Here is a 23,530-nt window from a genome sequence, read left to right on the forward strand (position 1 = left end):
ACAAATGATAGCCAAAAAAACCAAAAACAACATGAAGATTTATAATTTGATTTCTTTTATCATAAAATGTAGGTCTATCAACACTTAGAGTAGATGTTTTAGTTTTTGTTGATCACCGTGTATATGCTTGCACTGGGTACCCCGAACACCGACATGTTTACGCACCGTCGTAAACAAAATATTATTTATAACATAATACTTTTTTTAAAAATATTACTTTTTTAACTTAATTGTTGGGATTTCTTTAATGTTTATGCCAATTTTCGCAAATATTCGTCTCTTAAGTTGGGAAATATCTGTTATTCCCGAACCATCCTCGTATACCTCGAGTATTGGGTTATCTATTAAGTAGTCAATGCATATAAAATTTTAAAAAAAAGATAAATATAAGACTAGGTCTGTCTTACTCCGACTTTGTCTTATGTTAAATCATGTTTACAAATCACACATGCTAGTAAAGTAATGTATTAATGAATGCTTACCAATTAATGATCTCTTTAATGGAGTCAAAACAAAATTTTGACCGATTAAAATGGATTAAAATATTAAGACGTTAGAAAAGGGCTAACAACAAATCGTTATGAAATGTAAATTTAACAACCTGAGCTGAGGATTTCCATAGAGCATAATAGTGAGAGACTCCGTGAGTTGTTATACTGACCCCGGCGCCTACTGATAGAGGGGGTACAGTATGCGTCGTTTGTGACGTCATGGACGGAGCTACTGCCTTAACGTTGGGTATTTTTCTACTGTCTGTGATTCCATCCTACGTTCATGGTAAGTCTTGATTTTAATTTTAGACGGTGAAAGAATTCTCAACGTTTATTGTTGTTAGGTATCTGTTGACTTTACAATCACATATCCATGCTTTGAAATGACCAATGCAGAGCATGGTCTGTCATACAATCTTAAGTTTAGCGTTCTAACGAGATTAAATCTTTGACACCCTTATATGGAACGCCATAGCTGCCTTAAGGTCAATTTCATATTATATGAACTGGTATTTCATTTATATGCAATAGTAATATCATTATATGCAGTGGTAACATCATTACATGCAGTGGTAACATCATTATATGCAGTGATAACATCATTTTATGCAGTGCTAACATCATTATATAATATTATTTCACCATTATATTCAGGGGTAAAATCTATATATGAAGTGGTGACATCATTACGTTATGTCGTAAGATCATTATGTGCAGTAGTTTATTCATTATATGTTATGAATAAATCTTTATATGCTATGATAAACTCATTTCATACAGAGCTAAACTCATAATGAACTATTGTTCAATCGTTATGTTATATGGTACACTCTTCATGTGCAGTTGCAAAATCCTTTTATGCAGTGCAACTTCTTGACATTAGGTGATAAGTTCATTATATGCAGTACTGACATCATGTTATGGTGTATTAAAACCATTATGTATGGTGGTAAAACCTTTATGTATTGTGGTGAAAGCTTTACATGCAATTGTAAATCCTTTATATGATGTGACAATTTTATAATATGCCGTTGTTGAGTCATTATATTATGAAGTCAGTTCTTTACATGATGTGATCATTTCATTATATGGAGTGGTAACTTCTTTATATGCAGTCGTAACTCTTTATGATGAGGTTGTAAACTGGTTCTCGCTGAAAAGTTTTAATGGGGAAGAGGTCCAGTTTTATTTTTAAAAAGATGCCGCGTTCGTTGTGACGATGCACATTTCCTGGTCAACTTGTCGGGTTTTTTTAAGAGAGAGAGAGAGAGAGAGAGAGAGAGAGAGAGAGAGAGAGAGAGAGAGAGAGAGAGAGAGAGAGAGAGAGTTTATCTGTCCTTTAACATCGATATCATAATATCAATCATTGAACCCATTATGTATGGTGGTAAATCGAATGTATTATTAGTAGAGTATGCTTTTAATTTAAGAGTAAAAGAAATTACAAAAAATGAAGCAAGCGTTTTAAAATCAAAGTCGAAAGACCTTTGTTTCAATGTACCAGGTAGATGCTACTTCTCGCTGATTAATGCCTCCAACACAAAAGGAATAGACAGATTTTTATTCATAGACATAAATAAAAATTATTTTTCATTTTTCTTAAAATTAATTTTATTTTTAAGAAATAATAAAGAAATTGGTTGGTCTTAACCTCTTTTTATGGTTGTTTCATCCACTGTATAAAATTTAAGCTCACCGGGCATGTATTTTTGTATTTTAAATCCTACAAAGAAGGTGTTGCAGTTCCTGTGCTATTTTCCATAAAGCTGTTGCAGATATCTTCATATCATTTTTATAGGACCATTTTATACGCGGATCAATACAAAATTTTCGGGGGGGGGGGGGGGGGTGCGATGAATACTGAAGTTTGCCGAAGGGGTGGGGGGAGGTGGGTCCGAGGCAAATTTTTGGTAATTTCATGGAAATTTTAAGAAATTTTAATTTTTCTGGGTCGGGGTCCTCCCCGCGACCTCCCCCCCCCCCCCCCCCCCCGTTCAAGACCCCCATGCATTAAACAAATTGTAAAATGGTTTCACTGAAAAATGTGACTGGTTTCATGGCATATCCGATTTTTGTTTCAAAGAGGCATATTTTTAAAGATTAAACTTCGAAAAAAAAACCTCCGAAGTTAAAAAACGGTGTTTTAAATCTTAGCAAACTTCATCGTGTCTAGTTACGCAGGATGTCCGAATAATCACCGAGACTAACTACTTGGTATTTTTTAAATTAATTTTTGAAAAGGTAATACTCCTATTCCGATGGTTTTGAAAATAAATGATGTCGGGATAAATAAGTTTTAAAACGCTTGTTATTGTAATATTTTACATGTGTGCTGATTTTTTCAACGTTACCGACTTTGTTCACATTATAAACATTTGTAGCTCTCTGGTTGAAAAAATTCGGATAGACAAATTGTCTATCCGATTTTTTTTTAAACCAGAGAGCTACAGATCTGCAGCTAAAACATTTGCTGCTGAACGAGGAAGTAACGCATTAATCGATAATGTTAATGTATTTTTTTTGTAAAATATGTCGTTTTCAAAATATATATACATATTGTTCGACATCGTTAAAAGCAAGCCGTGCAATAATGTATGAATCAGCAAAATACGGATAAGTTTGTTCCAAGCACCACGGTTTATATGGATGCTATTAAAATTATTTTAAATAACAATCAAGAGCAAAGTAACTCCTCAATTTAAACGTTTTTGAAGAGACAGAATTAGATTTATTAATTCAAAAAGCTCCAAAGAATTACATACATATTTAAAACACGATAGCAAGTAGAAATTAAATTGTTCTATGTTAATATCAAGATACATAAAGTGATCTTCCTATCTGTATGCGCGGATCTAGAAGCAGAGGGGGGTATAAAATTTCTACAAAGTACAATCATTTAATTTTTGAAATTTATTTTACTTTTAAAATTAAACGCGTACTCTACTAAAAATTCATTCGATTTATCACACATCGATGTATCAAGAACAGAGAAAATCTCTCTCTCTCTCTCTCTCTCTCTCTCTCTCTCTCTCTCTTCAAAACAAACGACAAGTTGACCAGGAAATGTGCACCGTCACAACGAACGCGGCATCTTTTTTAAAAATAAAACTGGACCTCTTCCCCATTAAAACTTTTCAGCGAGAACCAGTTTACAACCTCATCATAAAGAGTTACGACTGCATATAAAGAAGTTACCACTCCATATCATGAAATGATCACATCATGTAAAGAACTGACCTCATAATATAATGACTCAACAACGGCATATTATAAAATTGTCACATCATATAAAGGATTTACAATTGCATGTAAAGCTTTCACCACAATACATAAAGGTTTTACCACCATACATAATGGTTTTAATACACCATAACATGATGTCAGTACTACATATAATGAATTTATCACCTAATATCAAGAAGTTGCACTGCATAAAAGGATTTTGCAACTGCACATGAAGAGTGTACCATATAACATAACGATTGAACAATAGTTCATTATGAGTTTAGCTCTGTATGAAATGAGTTTATCATGTAATATAAAGATTTATTCATAGCATAAAATGAATAAACTACTGCACATAATGATCTTACGACATAACGTAATAATATTACCACTTCATATAAAGATTTTACCCTTGAATATAATGATGAAATAATAGTATATAATGATGTTAGCACTACATAAAATGATGTTATCACTGCATATAATGATGTTATCACTGCATGTAATGATGTTACCACTGCATATAATGATATTACTATTGCATATAAATGAAATACCAGTTCATATAATATGAAATTGACCTTAAGGCAGCTATGGCATTCCATACCCTTAAGCTTATTTCTCATTGTCTCCGCACGGACATGGCAAAGTTTGATTTTTGAAGTGGAAAGTTCGTAAATAAATCGATTTCGATAAGGGTCTTATATATACTCAGGGGTTGAGTTCTCAAATTCCGATTGTTAAAAAGTTCAATATTAATGCAATGATATGTGTAAAATTTGTTCTAAACCCAAAAAAGTATTTATGAAATAAATTATTATTGACAAAACATTCAATAGTTTTACTTTATTATGAAATTATGCTCAAACAAAAATTGACTTTTTAGCCAAACAGAGGAAATTCGGACTAAATTTTGCAGATTTCGTTTTCTGCTAAAAGTTTTTTGGCAGGAGTGTAATATTAAAAGTTAGGATTTTATATTTAAGTCTACGTAATTTTGCATATTTTCCGTTGGTTTTACCTCAATTATTCATTAAAATAATCTTGTGGCACGAATAATAAAAATATTGAAAAATGCTTAAAAACGATAAAAGACATCATATTTCAGAATTTTGATCATTGACCTCATATAAATTTTATGCCAACAGAATAAGGTCAATATAAGTAGTTCAATATCATAAATGTTTTTGTATTATCATCATTCAATTTTTTGTAAAATTGAATCAAAAATGGTTAGGGATTTGAAAACTGACAGAGGAAATTCGGACTGAATTATTTTTTTTAATTGATGCTAAAATCTTAATGTTGTGTACTTATTTAGTGCCACTGCCATTCATAAACTGTATCTTTTTTTTGAAAGTGTTTAATTATTTGTAATATTTTTAAAATTAAGAAAATCTCAATCGTAGTGTAAAATTTTATGGGAATTTTGTTGATTTTTCAATAAATATTCAATGGCCATTAACTCAAAAAGTAGGTCATTGACCTACTTTTCTGAAAGTGAAAAATAACAAAACAAGCAAAGGTCTATAATACACAATAGGTGGTTTTTCATTATCATCAGTGGATTTTTTTTTTCATTCTGAGTAAACGTCATCCTTAATTGCTGATTAACTACATGTACATCCGCTTTCATACTTTCACCTACTTTTAAATATATTTTTACTTAATTTTCTTCCTTTTGTTAAGTTTATTTTATCACTGCATGTTTCATTTTTTTCCCGCAAAACATATCCTCGCCACCTCATCATCACCCACTGATATTTGGTAATATGTACATATACTTATATATGTTGTACGTCGATAAATTGTCAAAATTGTGAAGATTTCAATAAAAGTGTGTTGCAATAATTTCCAGGTCTTATGGACAACAGAGGGACTAAATTTGTGCTTGGTTTCATGGAGAATTTCCAGGCGACGTTATTCAGCGAGCTCTTCATCACGACGTCCAAATCACTTCCGGTCTCAGTCAACATCACCAGTCCGAGATGGCACACTTCCGGCATGCATCTCTCTCTAACCGTCGTTTCCGGTACGGTGGAACAGGTGAATATTTCCAGCTCTCTAAGAATGACTGGGAGTTCTCTCAGTTCAAAAGGCCTTCTCATCGAAGCTTCGGACGAAATCGTTGTCTATGGCTTTAATAAAGAGCCCTTTTCTAATGACGCATTCCTCGGGATTTCATGTGACGTCATCGGTAGTGAATACTACGTCACTGCATATCTTCCCTCATTCTTTAGTTCAGAGATTTTGGTGGTAGGAGTCTCAAACGCAACTTCATTACAAATCAAACTCAGTGAAACTCTTCAGTCATTAGTATATTTCCAAGGTGGCAACTTCAGCAAAGGTCAATGGATAAATTTCACCGTCGACGCTTATGATACCCTGCAAATACAAAGCGCTGGTGATGTCACTGGGACATTCATAAAGTCAGACAAGCCCGTGTCGGTTTTTAGTGGTAACGTATTAACAGCAGTAGGCAACGGGACAGCTGACCACCTTGCCGAACAACACATATCGGTCGATAAGTGGGGAAAGAGCTACGCAACCGTTCCGATACCTGAACGTATTGTGGGCGATTATTTCAGGTTAATTGCCTCTGAACACCACACTAAGGTTGTAATTCAAGGTTTAGATGGTTCTTTTCAACACACTGAAACACTAACGTTATCTAAACCCGGCGATTGGGTGCAGAGACATTTTTCCTCATCCCTCTATGCTTTCATTACGTCAGACAAACCCATATATGTCGTCCAGTATTCACTGAGCCAGGTAAACCGGAACATGGCAGACCCGTCTATGATTATCATTCCGCCAATGGAACTCTACGCCGCTCAATATGTTTTCACCACGCCCAAAAGCGCCACCGGATCTTACGACAGCTATTTCATGTTCGTCGTCAAAAAAGTGGATCTGGACGGACTGCGAATCAATGGGCTTCCCCTGAATGCGACGGAGATCAGGGAGTTTCCCGGGGGAGAGTATGTGGGAGGATATGTCCCTCTGTCTGAGGGGACCTACGATATCCGCCATATTTCCCCGATCTGTGTGTTTGGGGGAGTTCTCTACGGTAGGGGATGGTTCGAGACGTATGGATTCGCTACAGGAATGAGACTTACGTCTATTAATGAGGTATCCCAGTGTCACTAGAAGTTTGCAGAATATAAAAATCCCTACATAGCCTACATGTAGTATAATAACAGTCATGTATAAATCATACATTTAGAGTCAGTATTTATTGCTCGAAACCGGAATTTTACAATATTCATAATATATAGTATTTTTTCAACCTTATATATCTCGCCATGCGTTTGTATTGTATTTGTGGTAAATTCAAAAATCCCGCCATAAGTAAGATTTTCCTTCTAACCGACACTCTCTAATTAATGTTTTTTGTTGGTAATATGTTATATTGTGGCACACCTTTGAAATTTTTCTTCTAGCCGTGCATACAAAACTCGCAATCTCCTGGGGATGGCCTGGACAACGACTGTGACCGAAAAATTGACGAGGAAATAGAGAATAACCAAGGTATGTCCTTTGAAGATTTTTAATACCTAAACTATTTTTTTCTATGATTGTGCAATTGCATTGCATTGCATTGCATGATCGTTCCTTGATATTTATTTCATTACTGTAAACAAAACAAAAAACACATAAAAAAGAAACAACAAAAACAACAACAAAAACACCCCGCAACAAAAAAACCAAAAGAACCCCCCCCCCCCCCCAAAAAAAATCTTTAAAAACATACAAAAAACCCACACTGTTCTATTAATTATACTTACTTGTCAAACATTTGGTCAACTGTTGTATTATATTAATATCTTACTTTTTATGATCTTTATTGATGTTTAACTTTCTGTTCTGTGTTGATATATCTGTATTGTCAGATGATGATGGTGATGGGCTCATAGACGAGGATTGCGCAAAGCCGTACCAAGGTACGACCACCATAAACTATCTATCAAGTCCCCTTTAGATTTTCTATAAGGCTATGAACAAAAATATTTCTCATTCAAACATTGATTGCAGACCGACCTTGCTTTGCAACGCCATGCTATAATGGAGGGACGTGCGTTGAGAGTGGAGCAAACTACACGTGCACTTGTATCCATGGTTACGACCCGGCCTCAGATTGCCGGTCAAGTGAGTTGTTCAGTTTTATTTCTGTATAAGATAATCCCGTTTCCTATCATTTATTGTCATAATTATGTTGTTATTCTATTTTTACAGCGATTGACTTTTGTCTTAGAAACCCTTGTCCCCATACTAAAGTCTGCTTACCTCACCTCGGGGGTTTCACATGCGTGTGCACGGCAGGATTTACCGGAACCGATTGTACCTCTGGTAATTAATAATTACAGGTTTGCACTGAGCTACCTTACCTTACCTACCGTACCTTAACTTCATATTAGAATGTACAAATGTATTTTGTTGTTACTTTTCAAACTCAGATATTGACGAATGCGCAAGTTCACCATGTATCCATGGCAACTGTACCGATACCGTCAATGGCTACCGATGTCTGTGTGATGCAGGATATGCAGGCCTTCATTGTGAATCAAGTAGTTGATAAACAAATATATACCTCTACCACTTAATTATGTACATGTATTTGCAGTCATAATATGGTTTGATTTTTTATTTCCATTTATAGATGTCGATGAGTGTGCCAGCTCACCGTGTATCCATGGGAACTGTACTGATGACGTCAATAGTTTTCACTGCTCATGTGACGTCGGTTTCAGTGGCATAACTTGCACATCAAGTTAGTCGATTAAGTTTATCTGTTACCAAATGTTGACACGACTTAAAAAAAGTTTGTGGGCACAGGTTTTGTGTATGTACTTCTTATGTAAAGAAAACCTGGTGTTTTTCCGTTTTTATAGCCGTGTCCAGTTCTGAGTGCTCCTCTTCTAACTGTAACGTGGTCAGTTGCTCGATTTTCAATCTCCAGTTAGGAACTGCTTGCTACTACGGTACGATTCTTAACTTATTACTTGATATTCATAATTCTACTCAAAGGAATAAAATAATTCAACATATTTATAAAAGTATTATATTGCAAACATAACCGGTTGTGACACATTTAGAAAAAATAAATAGATATAATACATTGTACGTGATCCTTTAAAAAAAGAAAACCATGTTCAACAAAATATTTAACTAACTCTAGTTTGCATGCGGTATTTATCTAAATCTATCAACTTCCATAATTGTATATTTTTACTCAAATTTAGTACTCTTTCTTTTTAATGCAGAAATCATTACAATTAATGCATCATAGGAACAGGGCACTATAATTGAAACTTAAATATGAGTCTAACGCTTAAATTCAATTAAGCCATTGTTTGTTCTTATTTCTGTTTTCCCCATGACAACAGCCTGGGTATCTTGCCTACTGTCTGCTCTGGTCCTGGCAACCCTTTCCTTCTGTGTCATATTTATCTATGGAATAAAGAAGAGGCAAAGGTAAGTTGTTTAGCTCACCTGAACCGAAGATTCAAGTGATCTTTTCTGGTCACCTTAGTACCCGTCGTCTTAGTGTGCATGTTTTAAAAAAGCTTCTTCCCAAGATCCATTGCACCGGAAATGCCAATATTTACACCACTGTGACAGCTTGCACATCTAGTAAACTCTAAATTGTTGAAGACTAATACTGGGGCCCCAAAAGGAGTTCAAAGTTTTAACATAGAACTATATAGGGAATATGTTTAAAATTCTTCCGAAGAACTACAATGCTTCAATTTGTGGTATTACTATGGAAGCTTCCTCAGATTCTAGATTGTTAAAACTGGACCCTCGGACCAATAAATTGGTGCCCCATGAGAGGTTTGAAATATGAAAGGAATCATTAAAGGAAATTCTTTTCAAAAACTACAATTTGTGATATTACTTTAGAAACATCATACATAATGTAGACTCAAATTAATTTGTTAAAATCACGACCCCCAGGCCAATATTGGGGCTCCAGGAGGGGTTCAAAGTTTAACATAGAAATATATAAGGAACATGTTTTAGAATCTTCTTCTGAAGAACTACAATGCTACAATAGGTGAGATTACTATACAAGCATCATAAGATAGTGAAGATTCTAAATTGCTAAAAACCATGACATGCGGGCCAATCTTGGTGTTCCAAGAGGGTTTCAAAATTCAAAATCCAAATGATTGGGAGACATGTTTGAAAACCTTCTAATCATTAACTACACTGCATCAATGTGTGAAATTATAATGCAGGCATTTTAAAATAACGAAGACTCAAAATTGTTATAACGGTGACCCGCCGACCAATACTTATGTTCAACGTAGAAGTACAGAGGAAAACTAAGAATATTTTCAAGAAATACAAAGCTACGTTTAGTTATTTTACTTATAAGCATCATCATATCTTTATATCTTCTTATCAAGGTCACAGTAACCTTCTTTCACTTTTAATAATCAGTTATAGTTCATTTTACTTTAAAACCTTGGGGTATGGGGGATATGATATCCAAGAAGTCGGCTTCTTTTTATGTTTAATTGTTGTTTAATGTCGAATCTTGGAATATGTGAGAGTTTGACAATATTTTCAAAGAGTTTCTTATTCAAACATTTCAAAATAGAATAATACAAGAACTTTGTTCAGGTTAGCTATTAGGCCCATGAGATTATTGTTCAACTTATGAGTGTCCATCCACATTTATACTAATAATCTAAAACCAAAGATTCAGTTATTCCTGAATTGTTATTCACTGTATGTAATGATCAGAAATTCGAAAGTACGCATCTCTGAAATTGTAAATGTTTGGGAAAAACCCCTTTATTTTTAAAGCTTTCAAAAGCCCGCGCACAGTTTTGAACTTTGAATGCTAGTTAAGCTATCTGATAAATTCGTTTTTTCCCCTATAGTTATTTAGGACAGAGAAAAATAGTATTTGCCAAGACTGGCAATATACATCTTAAACGTTATAATATCAACATTAATTTTCTGTAGTGATGTTTTATCTATAAATTCCATGCCTTTCAATCAAGACTAATAAATTTTCATTTTTTAGATTGTCAAAAGAACAGCGCTCTCTATTTCCATTCGAGGATACGACTTTGGGAGAATCTAAAAAGAGATTTGACTTCAATGTATTTAGACAAAATGGAAGTAAATCATGACAAAGAATCTTGTCTTTTTTTTTTATCTATGACAAGATAACATAAGTTGTATCTATAAGCTTAGGGACATGACCACATTTTGTGTGGTGACTTTAATATGCGACTCCGGATCCTTGGCCATTGCCCCTTGGGTTGCATCATCTTCCGCCAAAAACGTGGACGCTCATTCCAAGACCAAGGCACCAGTCGTGGACTCCACTGAGGTGTGACGGAGGGCGGCCAGGTCCTTCCTCCACGTGTACTCACTGGCTTGACACTTCTGGCGGTCTTCTTTGCTTTTGCCTTGATGGAACTGGCCATGGCGTTTTAGCTCACCTGAGCTGAAAATTCAAGTGAGCTATTCTGATAACATTTTGTCTGTTGTCCGTCTGTCTTTCCGTCTGTCTTTCTGCAAATTTTTCACATTTTCAACATCTCTCAAGACCCACTGGGCGAATTTCAACAAAACTTGACACAAAGCATTCTTAGGCTAAGGGGATTCAAAGTTTAAAGATTAAAGACCATGCATTTTTACAAGGGGAGATAAAGAGGAACTACTGAAAAATTTCGAAAAGTTTTCAAAAGTCTTCTTAAGAACCAGAGGGCCAGGAAAGCTGAAATTTGTGTAAAAGCATCCTCAGATAGTGTAGATTCAAAGTTGTGAAATCATGATCCTCAGGGGTGGGTTGGGGTCACAATAGGGGGGTCGAATTTTTACATAGGAATATAAAGAGTAAATCTTTAAAAAATTTCTTCTCAACTACCATTTGGCCAGGAAAGCTGAAACTTGTGTGGAAGCATCGTCAGGTAGGGAAAATTCAAAATTCTAAAAAAAAATTGCCTAGAAAAGCTATAACTTTAGTGAAAGCAACTTCAGATAGTGTAGATTTAAATTTATTTAATTATTTTTTTTACGGGTAGGGTGGGGCCACATTGGGGTTTCAGTTGTACAAAGGAAAACATTTTAATTCTTCACAAAAACTGAAATGTTATTATATATGCTTTTACTTACTAAGTATATGCAAGCATTTTTACATATTGCTGATTCTTTAAAATTGTTTAAACTTAGTTGGCCCTTGGAAGATTATTGGGCCTCACAAGGGGTTCAGAGTTTGCTGTATGTTTATATCCGGTATATAAACAATTGTTAGGGTCTTTTTGAGAACTGCAATGCTGAATGTGATATGACTATAAAATCATCCTGTTATAAAAGGGACTTGATTATACATTAAAATTTAAGAAAATCAAGAGGGAACTGGATTTTTTTTATACAGGATCTACATGTTTTATACCATATTGTCCAGATATTTTGTATTATGATCCCATGCAGCTGATTTTATTATTGTTGCTCATGTGAGCGTTGTGGCCCGTGGGCCTCTTGTTCTTTGTACGGGAGGCATAACATTTGTTTTAGAGGCTTAAAACAATTATTTTGGGGATGGCTGCTTGAGTAAGAGGAGAAACTCGCCACGTGCGCATTAAACGATCTTATTTAAGATAGTGGAAGTAATAAAGTTACAGGTAGGAAAATTTTGAAGAAAAAAATCATATGTCCCAGAGAAAGGGGGGTTTAACTCCCAGAACCATTCCTCGATCCCCTCTGGATCCGTCGATGCAATATACCTTGGGTAATATATAGATTAAAGATATTATGGCAAACTGTGCGTGTTCTGTCTTGACGTCATGTTTTAGACGTGACCGTGCTTTGTTGCAACAAAATATTCTGCTTTGGATAACAATATAATAAATGTTTTTGCATAAACTAAGGTGTTGAGCATGCCTGTCGTGGAAAATTTTAAACAGACAGCAGCATTGTCAACGTTTATTTTATTATTGACCCTCGCATATTTTGTGGGTGCAATTATATAAGGAAAACATATCCTGGCTTATAGGGCGCACTTGTCATCTCAATAGCCTTGCAAACTAAATTGTTGAATACTTTTTTCGAATGCTGGATTTGTCGAATATCGAATTCAGATCCCAAAATGACAGCTTTCATAAATAATGTTAATTTTTAATGATTTGTTCCCGTGCTTGAAGAAGGGGTGGCAGTTCGGAAAGGATTCCCAGGGTCTAACACGTGGGGTATTTCGAGTCAATTTACCCAGCAAATGTCTAGTATTTGTCTAAAATTATTTAAAGAGGAAAGTGGTGGACATGATTTGCATTTATCATATACAATCTTGTACAACTTTTCATTTTATTGAAGTTTTTGTTGAATTTTTCACCATTTCATTATAGATTACAATTAAGTATATGTGAGTTTATATCACCTAGGCGTAAACTCAATTTGCATGACTGATCAAAGAGAGATAACTCCTATTACATACATTTCAATAAAAGTTGATTAATCAGAGCACTTTGGTTTTTTGATTTTGTTTTGTTTAAATAAAAATACGATACTAAGAATAATATATTTTTTCATGTTCTGTGAAAATATATTACCAAGGGACACGATTTTAAAACGCAAAATACCCCCCCCCCCCTCCGCTTCCCTTGAACTTTTCATTTAGTTGTTTGACGGTTAATAGAGAATTGCATCAAATATTACTTTTATGTCCGATCACATATTTTAGCCAAAATGTCTTTTATATATAACAATATCTTGAGTTTATTAGCATTAGACAAATGTAACACACTGACAGGAATATAAAGAAAAAAGGCGATGAAATTAAAAAAAAATACTTTAAAAAGCCCATATTAGGGCAGATACGAAACTGGAAAAATAAAATTAAACACGTAGTTACGAGAGGGGGAGTAGGTACACTTATTTTGCCTACTGATATATTACTTAATATAAAGTTACTTATATAATTCAAGTAATAAACTTGTCCCTCTACTTTTCTGTCACTGTAAGAAAATATAGAAATTATTTTGAAACGCACTATAACAGTTTACGAAGGTCATACATGTAGATACATCCTGTAATAAAGCCCCCATCCCCCGTGACCCTACGGATTAGAATTAGCAGAGTTTTCTGGGGGAGGGGGGGGGGGGTAAAGTCTTGGCCCTTTTCCACTTGCATGGAAAAGAGATGCTACGCGCCTGCATGATACCATAACATATATAACATTTCTGTCAGAATTCTTTTATCTAGCAAAACATCGACTTTTGTAGTCTTTTTAAAAAACTTAGTACTTTAAACATATTGATACTGACTGCTGTTTGCACCAAAATCTTATTTAGAACCTCAGTGCCAGCTATTCTATAATATCCGCCCATACGTTGGTATAGACTCATTTTGATTGAAAAACATAACGCAAGTCATTCAAATCCCTGTTGCAGTTTCCCTCTATACATCAGAAATGTTATTTGTAGCACATTTGAACCTTTGTAGAAAAAATAAATAAGTTCGTAAATTTTGAAATATTGCCTTTGGGTTTTTTCTTTATTTTCATTAAACAGTAAATTTTAACATTTCTGTATTTTGTCATGCGCGGATATAGAGGGAGGGTCGGTACCCCTTGGAAAACTTGAATTTCTTACTTATATTGTAAATTTGCCGAAAATATGACTCGGACCTCCTCTGGAAAAAAATTCTGGATCCGCGCATGCATTTTACACTGAAATCAAGAGTAATTGTGCCATTCTATTCACCCTTCCTCTTACTTCTTGTGACCTTTGACCTCATCCACTTGTCAGCATGTTTAACCTTCATAATGTTTACCAACATCGATGACTAAAGTCTTAAAATACAATAGTTTGACAGAACACTTACCGACATATTAACCTATTGACCCATCGACCTTTTGAACTGGAAATATACAGGGGTTTTGCTATAACAACGGGCAACCTGCTTACAGGGTATGGCTAAACTAAATCATTGATCCATAACCTAAGAAGATTGCTCACTTCTTCGATTAGACCTGGCCATTGACAAAGAGGATGTTTTTTTTTCATCTCGGATGCAACAATCAGCATTGCTTCAAAATACTCTTAGAATTAAATGTTACAGAGTTTAAAATTTCCAACTGATAATACAAACATTCAGACATTTTGCTCCATCCAATTAAATCTGAAAGTCCAATTTATTTATTTTTTAATTCAAAATTACAGTTATAAGGTCAACAAATAATAATTAAAACAAGATCACACAATTTTATTCAAATCATTTATTATTCACGATATACTCCTCCAATTGAATAACATCATTTATATACAATGTTTATTAAACAGAATGTTTTCTGATTGTATTCTTTTAAACTTTTAATGCGCAAACATATATAAAAGTTTGTTTGGAAAGTAAAATATTAATGCTGTCATTTTTTTTTCACCATATTAAAACCACAGCAGAAAAACAATGAGTTTGTTACGATTCACATAATATTGTTGGTATGTAAAAATATATATAGCATAATATGAAGGTGTTTATTTAATTATTAACATAAACTAATTATATAATACAGGTAATTAACTGTTATACACAAACAAGAATAATATATTTAGTCAGTTTGTCAACATGTAATACATATTTAAACAATGTTACACTGCTGTGTAATGTTGTACACATATTGTATTTTCTTCACTTTACCTGTTGTGTACTCAGTCACAAAGAGGTTGTCTCTGGTGTCCACACATAAACCGTATGGATCACGTAAATGACAGTTGTCAATGTAGCGGAGGAACTGTCCGTCCTGATCCAGGATGTGGATACGGTGGTTGTTACCGTCTGCTGTCAGGATGCGACCCTGGCTGTCTGTTGTGATGCCGTATGGATAGAATAATCCCTTGGTAGTAGAGGGAGGACCAGTGTAGGTAAACCGGAGTTTCCGGGCCTGATTGACCACCACTACTGCACGGGCTCTATAGTCTGACACACAGATATCTAGGTTCCTGTTTTCACTGATGTATTTAATGTCACCAGATGAATAGAGAGGTAGTCCTTTGTCGTCGTACTGAATACTTTGTTTCTCTGTGGAGCCAGAGTAACACACAACTTTTGTTTGTTTATTATCATCACTGTCCATGACAACCAGGAGGTCACCAGAGGAGGTACTACAGACACCGCGAGGTCTCCACCCCCGTAGTCTGATCACTGTCTGTATCTGTGTATTCTTCACTATGTTCACAGTTCTATCATCGTAATCAGTATAAACTAGATCCCCACTCCTTGTCACTGCTATGTCCTCTGGAACGTTCCCTGACTTGGTTTGGACTGACTTCACTAGTTTCCCACGGAGGTTGTAGAGTCTCATGATTTTGTCCTGACCACACGTCCACATCTCCTCATCACTCAGACAGGACACACTGTATAATAGTCTACACTCGGTGTTTATCTGTGTGATGATCCGTGGTACATCAATGAGCGGTCTGTCCGCGGGAGAGGACTCAGCACCGGGAGATTCCATGGTGTAGCCATGTTCTTCTGTTTTGATAGATGACGCTGACAGAGAACCAAACTGTTGATAAAGCTGTTCTTTGTTGATCTTCTGAGGGGTAAAACTTGTTAAGGACACTGTGAGTTTAGGAGGCAATCTTCTGAATTCATCATTCCTGGATTTGTAGGCAGAGACACGGCTGACATCATTGGAGTCCAGTAACGTCTTCAGTTCAGTAATGGTCTGTGTGATTTCAGAAATAGTGTGTTTAATTTCATCTTCCTGTTTGTCTAAGACAGCCAGGTGTTTGGTGTCCATTTCCTCCATGTTAGATTTCATGTTTCTGATAATGGTGTTTATTTCTCTGTGCAAGTCTTCTCCATGTTTGTCCATTTCCGTTGTTAATTTCTGGGAGTTTTCATTCAGAGCAGATTTCTGGTCTGTGATAATGGATGCAATCTCTTGGTATTTGGGAAAAATGGATTTCTTTAGTTCTCTTAAATCTTTTTGAATGAATTCTTTCTTGTTTTCAAGGTTTTCAGTCATTTCAATAAATTTATGGCCGCGGTGTTTTTTAGAGGAAAGACATGTTGCACAAATAGGAATGTCACATTGCTCACAGTAATGTTCACTTATGTTTGTGGGATGTTTATGACATTTAGGAGTATATCTCCACTTTTTAAATGGCAGCACTTTGTGTTCTTTGGATAGATCTGATATATGGTCCTTCTCACAGGCTTTACACAGATATTTGTTACAAATGGCACAGTACATAGGGGGGCCCGGGGTCTCACAGAGATGACACCGTAACACATCCTGAAGGTTGTACTCAGGGTCCATGGTCAGACACTTTTATCCATGTACTGAAAAATAAACAAAAATTGGTTTAATAATATATACAATAAAACTTACATATGATAGGTGAGATGAGTTCAGAAAAAGTCTTATCAGAAATTTTTCTATCATCTTGCATCAAATAACAACACAATTGCTTAAGGACAAAATACATTATCCCTTTATTTAAACTTTATAAATTTGTAGCACTGAATCTCTTTTGAAACTCAACTTTATTATTGAAAGACAGATATATATGAATGAGTCCTAAAAAAGCATTTATTTTTTATTCATAAATATCTCATACCATAAAATTGCTTCTAAAACTTATTACTGCATCACATAATTTCAAACAATCTTTGATATTAAAATATTGTACACATATATTTGGGGTTTTTTTTGGTTTCCTTAATAATTGGCTTACAGCGAAATATTTTTTACTTATATATTTAATTGCCTTAAAATGTGTTACCATATTGATTTTAAATAGATGCATATTAAAAAAAGATGTACTTAACATATCATAATAGAGTGCATAACCTGATATTGAAAAGGTGCGAGACTAATATAAAATAATTTCCCCATATTTGTTAACTTTCAAAATAAATTTTATGTGGATATGTTTTCAAAGATAAACTGAACTCTTTCCAAATGGTTTCACAATATCTTAACTTTGATAGACAGCTTCGTTCTTTCTCTTTTTTTAAGGAGGCCGATTTGGGTTTTTTGCGGAAAAACTACAATAGCATAACTCTTTATTTTTTAACCATATGTAATTTAAACCAACTCTAGTTTATTTGCAAAGGTTCCTGAAAATCGATCGTCTGGTTCTTTTTAGGGACCATCTCAAAATAGAGGTACATTTAATATAGGAATATATAGGAAACTGTCATTTTCCGCACATCAAAGCAGTTTTAAAAAATACTACAATAGCTTTTTTTCTCAAATTGTTATATATGATTAGTAATATCATTTCCTACTTTATATGTAAAAAACACAAAATTCTACTGATTTTTAGTGGGGGCCATCTCAAAATATTACAATGCACCAAATTTTGCTATATATTTGGATCATCACGAATGATGATTGGTATAATGGATTCATTCCAAAAATAAGGAAAATGTCCTCGAGGATAGCATCATTCTGTATATAAAATTTCAACAGCGTACAATTTTTACTTTTTCTTTTATGTTATTTCTTATAACGTACTCCTACAAAGCTTCATTCTATCATAACGTCATAAAAGCGCAATGACAATGCTCCCCTACCGCACAACGTAAAAATCGTGTTAAAAATAAAAATTTCCTTTGACAATCTAAATATTTTTATCTGTATTTTGTTTATTGTGTTCAATTTTATAAATGATATCGAAAAAAATTCATAAGAAGTATAAATCAACTGTATTATATTAGAATGCACAAAAACATGCGCAATGCAAACTAAAGTCGGCCTCCTTAAATATGTGATCTGAATTTACTCATTTCTTTCATTGAAATTCCCGAGTAGAATAAGATAATAAGACATAACCCCACCCCAGCCATAACCCTTGCCTTATATATGTAGGTGACATGAAAGCTGACAGATTAAAGTTTTTTTTCTAAATATGCAGCCAGTTTTTATTTTGTGTCAGCAGATGTTTTTTTTTTTAACATTATAGACATTAAAACTAATTGACCATTTTGGCCATATCCTGCATTAAGAACCTCTACCCTATACACTACATAAGTGTTTTGGCCCCGCCCTAGATTTAAATCCCTACACTGGGAGACATGAAATTTTTAAAAAAATGATAGATTACTTTTTTTTTCCTTCTTAATAATAATGCAGATAGCTTTTATTCATTATCTGCAGAAGTAAAGATTCTGAAGACAATTTTCTTAAACATTTAAATGCTTTAACAATTAACACTATATGACTATTTTGAAGAAGATTTTCTAAGATGTAATACATTTATATTATATGGTCATTTTGGCCCCACCCTAGAGTCTGAACCCCTGACCCAGGGGCAATGAATTTCAAAATTTTGGTAGAGGGTTTCATGTACATCATAACCATGCATTTCCCTCATCTGTAAAGGTGTAGAAAGATTTTTAAAATTTGTTAATTTATTGTTAATTTAATGCATACAGTACGTGTCATGCAGGCACGATGGACGACGCACCTAAACCACATGACGACGAATGAAGACCAATTGCAATTGGTCACCTGAGTGATTCAGGTGACCTAAAAAATGCTACAGGTTACTGTTTTTGTCCATTTTTGTAATTCAAACAACAAATATGTTCATATTTTCATCATTAATTTTCAATTAAAGTAAGCTGATACATTTCAGCAATATTCATTGATATAGTCTTAGAACATTTATACTCAATGGAAACAAATTAAAGATTAAGATAAAGCATTAGATTTAAATTTTCAACTATCAGAAAATAACAGCTGACAATAATCGAATTTAACGAACTACACACACCTTTATAAAGGCCTTTAACTCAAAATGGCGACATATCTTTAATGTTTACCATTTGTTTACACTTCCTTGTTGATGGTTCTCCCTGGCAGCCTGTAAAAATCACGTGATTGGTTTAAATTAAACTTTCGGGTAACCTCAAAACGAGATTCAATACATCATGCGCTGTTCGGGGGGTGGGGGGTAGGTAGACAATAGAACACCTCCTGTATGAAACAAGCGTTAAGCGCTTGTCAAAAAATATCCCTCGTACCCACCCCCACCCCTCCCCGGATCCTCGCATGATGCTTTGTGCTACATGTAGTTAATTGTTAAATGACAGTTAAGATAATCTGATGCATCTTAATTAAATTGAAAAGGTTAATGAGTATCATGATAAACATGTACTATAGCCGACAGAAATGAAGTCTGGCTTATGAACTTCAACATAACGTTTGACATATGAATATTGATGTTATAATATGTGTGTGATCGGAGGAACACTTTTGTGACTCCAATCTTATGAGTTGGTATATAAAATTAAACTCCCTGATGTGTAGGTCTCTATATCTCTTCTTCCAGACCTAGTTTTTCTCCGACTCCATCGCGTCTACTGTCGTCTGTTCTGTCTGTCTGTTGACTGGTCCTCTGTCTCTATGTAAGAGGAACTGGGTGGTTTCGCCCTCGTTACACGCGTGCTCTGGGATGTTTCGCCCCTGATTAAATACAAGTAATAAATCATGTAAATAATTGAAGCATAGATAGATTTTATCCGATTACCTGCAATTATATCTTTAATAATCCGTAATGTACTATCAAATAATGGATTTTTTCAAACAGACAAAACTAGAGTTTAGTTTGTTTTGCGACATTTTTTTGTCAATCTGAGTTTTGCAAATACATTTGATCCCAGTAAATGTTGCAACATATAACGTTAGTTATGAATGCCCCAATCCAGGCACGTAGCATCGGGGATGGGGGGGGGGGGGGGCGACAGGGGGGCCACGCAGCAAAGATTTTTCTTAAATTTACATATAAAAAATTGAATCAACATGGAGTTGGCCCCCCACTTTTCTGTGACCCTGTAAAAATTGAATTGAAAATAAGGAAATAAACAGTGAAATTGAAGTGAAAAGTATCCCCCCCTCCCCCAATGGATTAGGATTTTCAGGATTTTGGAATGTAACATCCCCCCCCCTTTTTTTTGCTTTTTTTTATGAGTCTGCTGCCCCCCCCCCCCCCCCACACACACACACACACTTTCAAAAACGATGCTACGTGCCTGCAATTTGACGGGAGCGTGAAGGATCTAATTTTAATTAGATTGTGAATGCTCACTCATAAGTTATTTCGTCAGTTAGTCTTTAAATATATTTTGGATCATTAATCTTTCATGTGCTGATCAAACAACATCCTGACAGGCTATAGGCAGACAATTTGAATGCGGTTAAAACCTCTTGGGGCACAATATTTATAAAAATGTGATTGAATTCTTTTACTTATTACTTAATAAATCGTATAATAATATATTCTTTTTGTAATTTATACAATATATTTTATAGTGGGGCATAAATTGTGCAATTCATGACAACCATCCCCAGGGGCCATAATGTTTTGGGGTAAAAAAAAAATTACGATTCATTTATTTTTTTTAACAAAATCTTCTTTTTCAACTGTTTGACAATCTGTGGATAAACAAGCACATGCTGTTGATAAATGAGGAGACTTCCATATACCAATTTATGGCTAAAGGGTCAGGGATTCTGTCGTTGGGGCAGGGTTTCATTATAAGATATTATAATAGTGATATACAATTATGCATCAAGTCTTCTCTATGTACCATTTGTTTTAGCAGACAAACGAAGCACAGGGTTATAATTATTCTCTTTCGAGAAGTGGACAGGCATAGCCTACATTCTGTCCACTTCTCAAAAGAGAATAAATGTAGGTTATAATGAGCAGATGGACCTTTACTGGGCAGAACCGAAAAAAACATAGTTCATGGATCCGGTGATAAGGACTCTGGTGTTAGGGTGGGGCTTTATTTGTTAATTAGTAAATGTGCTTATTAAAATGATTATTTTATACGTTTAATTTACTACTGCGGGCACCTAGCATACAAACTATGCTCTCCATAGGTAGAATGAACTAGTAGACTTCTACAATATACACTGATATAATCCTTCAAAATGGCCCCTATATATACTGTAAATGCCTTATTTTACGCGAGTACTTTATTCCGCGATTCCGCTATATATTTTACATGTATATTAAATCGCGAGAATATTAAACCGCGTGCATCAATTTTTTGTTATTATTTCTTATAGTTCAAAACTGTGTAAAAAATAAAAGCGTTTAAAATCTGCGAGGGCTGCTTCTCGCGATTTTACGCGAATATTTATTCCTCGCTTTTAATTTTGAATCTACACTATGAAATTCATACCCGAGGGTCAGGGGTACTGGTATTGAGTTGGGGGGGGGGGGGTTACAAACAAAGAAGGGTCTTGAGTGGCCAGATATTTTTATTTGCATTTCCTCTCTTTTTAGGCTATCTTCCTTTTCTCTCAATATTATTTAAGTATAGAAATATTCGTTATAATGAGTGTCGGAGAGTGAAACTCCATCAAGGGATCAAGAACGGGACTTGTTCTTCCTCCCCGAACCGGTGTGCATAGCAACTTACCCCCCCCCCCCCCCCCCGTAAAAGCTGCTATCCTGATAGTATTCCCAGGGAAAGACTACTACATAGTATCCCCCTGTCCGATAGTTGTATATCAGTTTTTTTGTATTTTTCTCTCCATATATATTTCTAAAGAAGAAATTTTAGAAAAAGGTTTATGTAAAGCCATATGGAATTATTATTCGGTAATTTTACTTAGTAAATTGATACTAGCAGTAGATGAAATTTACACCCTCTACCCTCCCCCCACCCAAAGTCCAAGTCCCAAACAATAAAGTTAATTTTTAATTAGCTTACCAAGCTTTTAAATTTTTCCCGTTCTTAACAATTCCTTATAATTCCTTTGAATTATACACATTCTTGTTTTCACAGGTTAAGTTACACCTGTTTTTCAGAATACGAAGACTTTTTTCAGAATACGAATGTTTTTGTACATACATTGGAATCTACCAAATTTAATCCAAAGTAAACACTCTGATTATTGGTAGATTTTGAAGAAAATAAAAACTTATAGGTAAGCCCCAAATAATGGACGGTAATAGGGCAGTCGAAACCTTTTTTCCATTGTATATCTTTTACAGTACATGTATAATACTGAAATAGTGTACATACTAGGTATATAATATAGGCTCAGTACTGCCATGCTACTACAAGCACTAGCTAGTGGGTTAACCCTTTCACATAGTCGGTAGAGCGTTGGTTTTTAATTGGTTTCATTTTCGAGTCCATTTGTGGACAGACTCCTCTTCTATTACAATACTAATGTAATATACAAAAGGTTTTTGGTCCTCGACAGAACAAGTTCTGATGAATGCTGTGGGCTTTGGTGCATATATTGTCGCTAGAGCTGATATCATGAGTATCCTATTATGGGGACATAATTCCATCAGAACGTTTGATGCAATGCAGTTATACATGTAATCAAGTTTTAAAAAAATATATTATTTCAGTAATTTACCATGTCTGAAACACAAAATAAACAAATAGATTTCATAGTCATAAATATGACTATAATGAATGAAAAAAGAAACATTGAATTGAAACGCTGTAAAAGAAGATCACAGTTTTAAAATCCTCTCTTTATTTGTACTGCAAATGAACATAACAACATCCATGTATTAGATATGGCACACATTTCTAGTTTCACTTGACACAAATAAACTCACTCCTACAACACTCTGGGACTATATCGAGGTCACAATTATATTACAAACTGAAAGAACTTTATTCAACCAACAAAGCAGTTCCTTCCTGGATTGTTTATCTCATTTGTAAGAAATATTATTCCAAACAGCACAGAAACATTCTTTCAATAATGCCTCAAAACCATTTATAACATACCACCAGATTTAAGGTTTGTTTGATCCTTGAAAAAGAACCAGGAACTCAAAACACACTTCACTTAAGAA

The 23,530-nt window shown here is 34.6% G+C and overlaps 3 protein-coding genes across 4 annotated transcripts in view; 2 read left to right on the forward strand and 1 right to left on the reverse strand.

The window, feature by feature from the left end:
• LOC105322563 (uncharacterized) overlaps positions 1 to 23,530 on the forward strand; it is an 89,470-nt gene that overhangs the window by 45,997 nt on the left and 19,943 nt on the right. The window lies entirely within an intron of this gene.
• LOC105322585 (uncharacterized) lies at positions 429 to 10,871 on the forward strand. Its single transcript, XM_034448843.2, has 11 exons — positions 429 to 777; positions 5,575 to 6,848; positions 7,160 to 7,247; positions 7,610 to 7,660; positions 7,752 to 7,865; positions 7,953 to 8,066; positions 8,174 to 8,284; positions 8,377 to 8,487; positions 8,609 to 8,698; positions 9,104 to 9,191; positions 10,756 to 10,871. The coding sequence occupies exons 1-11, from the start codon at positions 711 to 713 to the stop codon at positions 10,862 to 10,864; spliced, it is 2,217 nt and encodes a 738-aa protein (XP_034304734.2). The 5' UTR covers positions 429 to 710; the 3' UTR covers positions 10,865 to 10,871.
• LOC117682054 (tripartite motif-containing 13-like) lies at positions 14,982 to 20,362 on the reverse strand. 2 transcript variants are annotated; one of them, XM_066082856.1, is made up of 3 exons: positions 20,026 to 20,360; positions 19,466 to 19,555; positions 14,982 to 17,024 (listed from the first exon to the last, which is right to left on the reverse strand). In XM_066082856.1, exon 3 carries the CDS (start codon positions 16,999 to 17,001, stop codon positions 15,316 to 15,318), a length of 1,686 nt encoding a protein of 561 aa, XP_065938928.1. In that variant the 5' UTR covers positions 17,002 to 17,024; positions 19,466 to 19,555; positions 20,026 to 20,360; the 3' UTR covers positions 14,982 to 15,315. The 2 variants fall into 2 exon arrangements, with proteins under 2 accessions (XP_065938928.1, XP_065938929.1); XM_066082857.1 differs by having other exon boundaries at positions 19,515 to 20,362.

This window comes from Magallana gigas, chromosome 4, assembly GCF_963853765.1.
Source record: "Magallana gigas chromosome 4, xbMagGiga1.1, whole genome shotgun sequence".
NCBI lineage: Eukaryota > Metazoa > Mollusca > Bivalvia > Ostreida > Ostreidae > Magallana > Magallana gigas.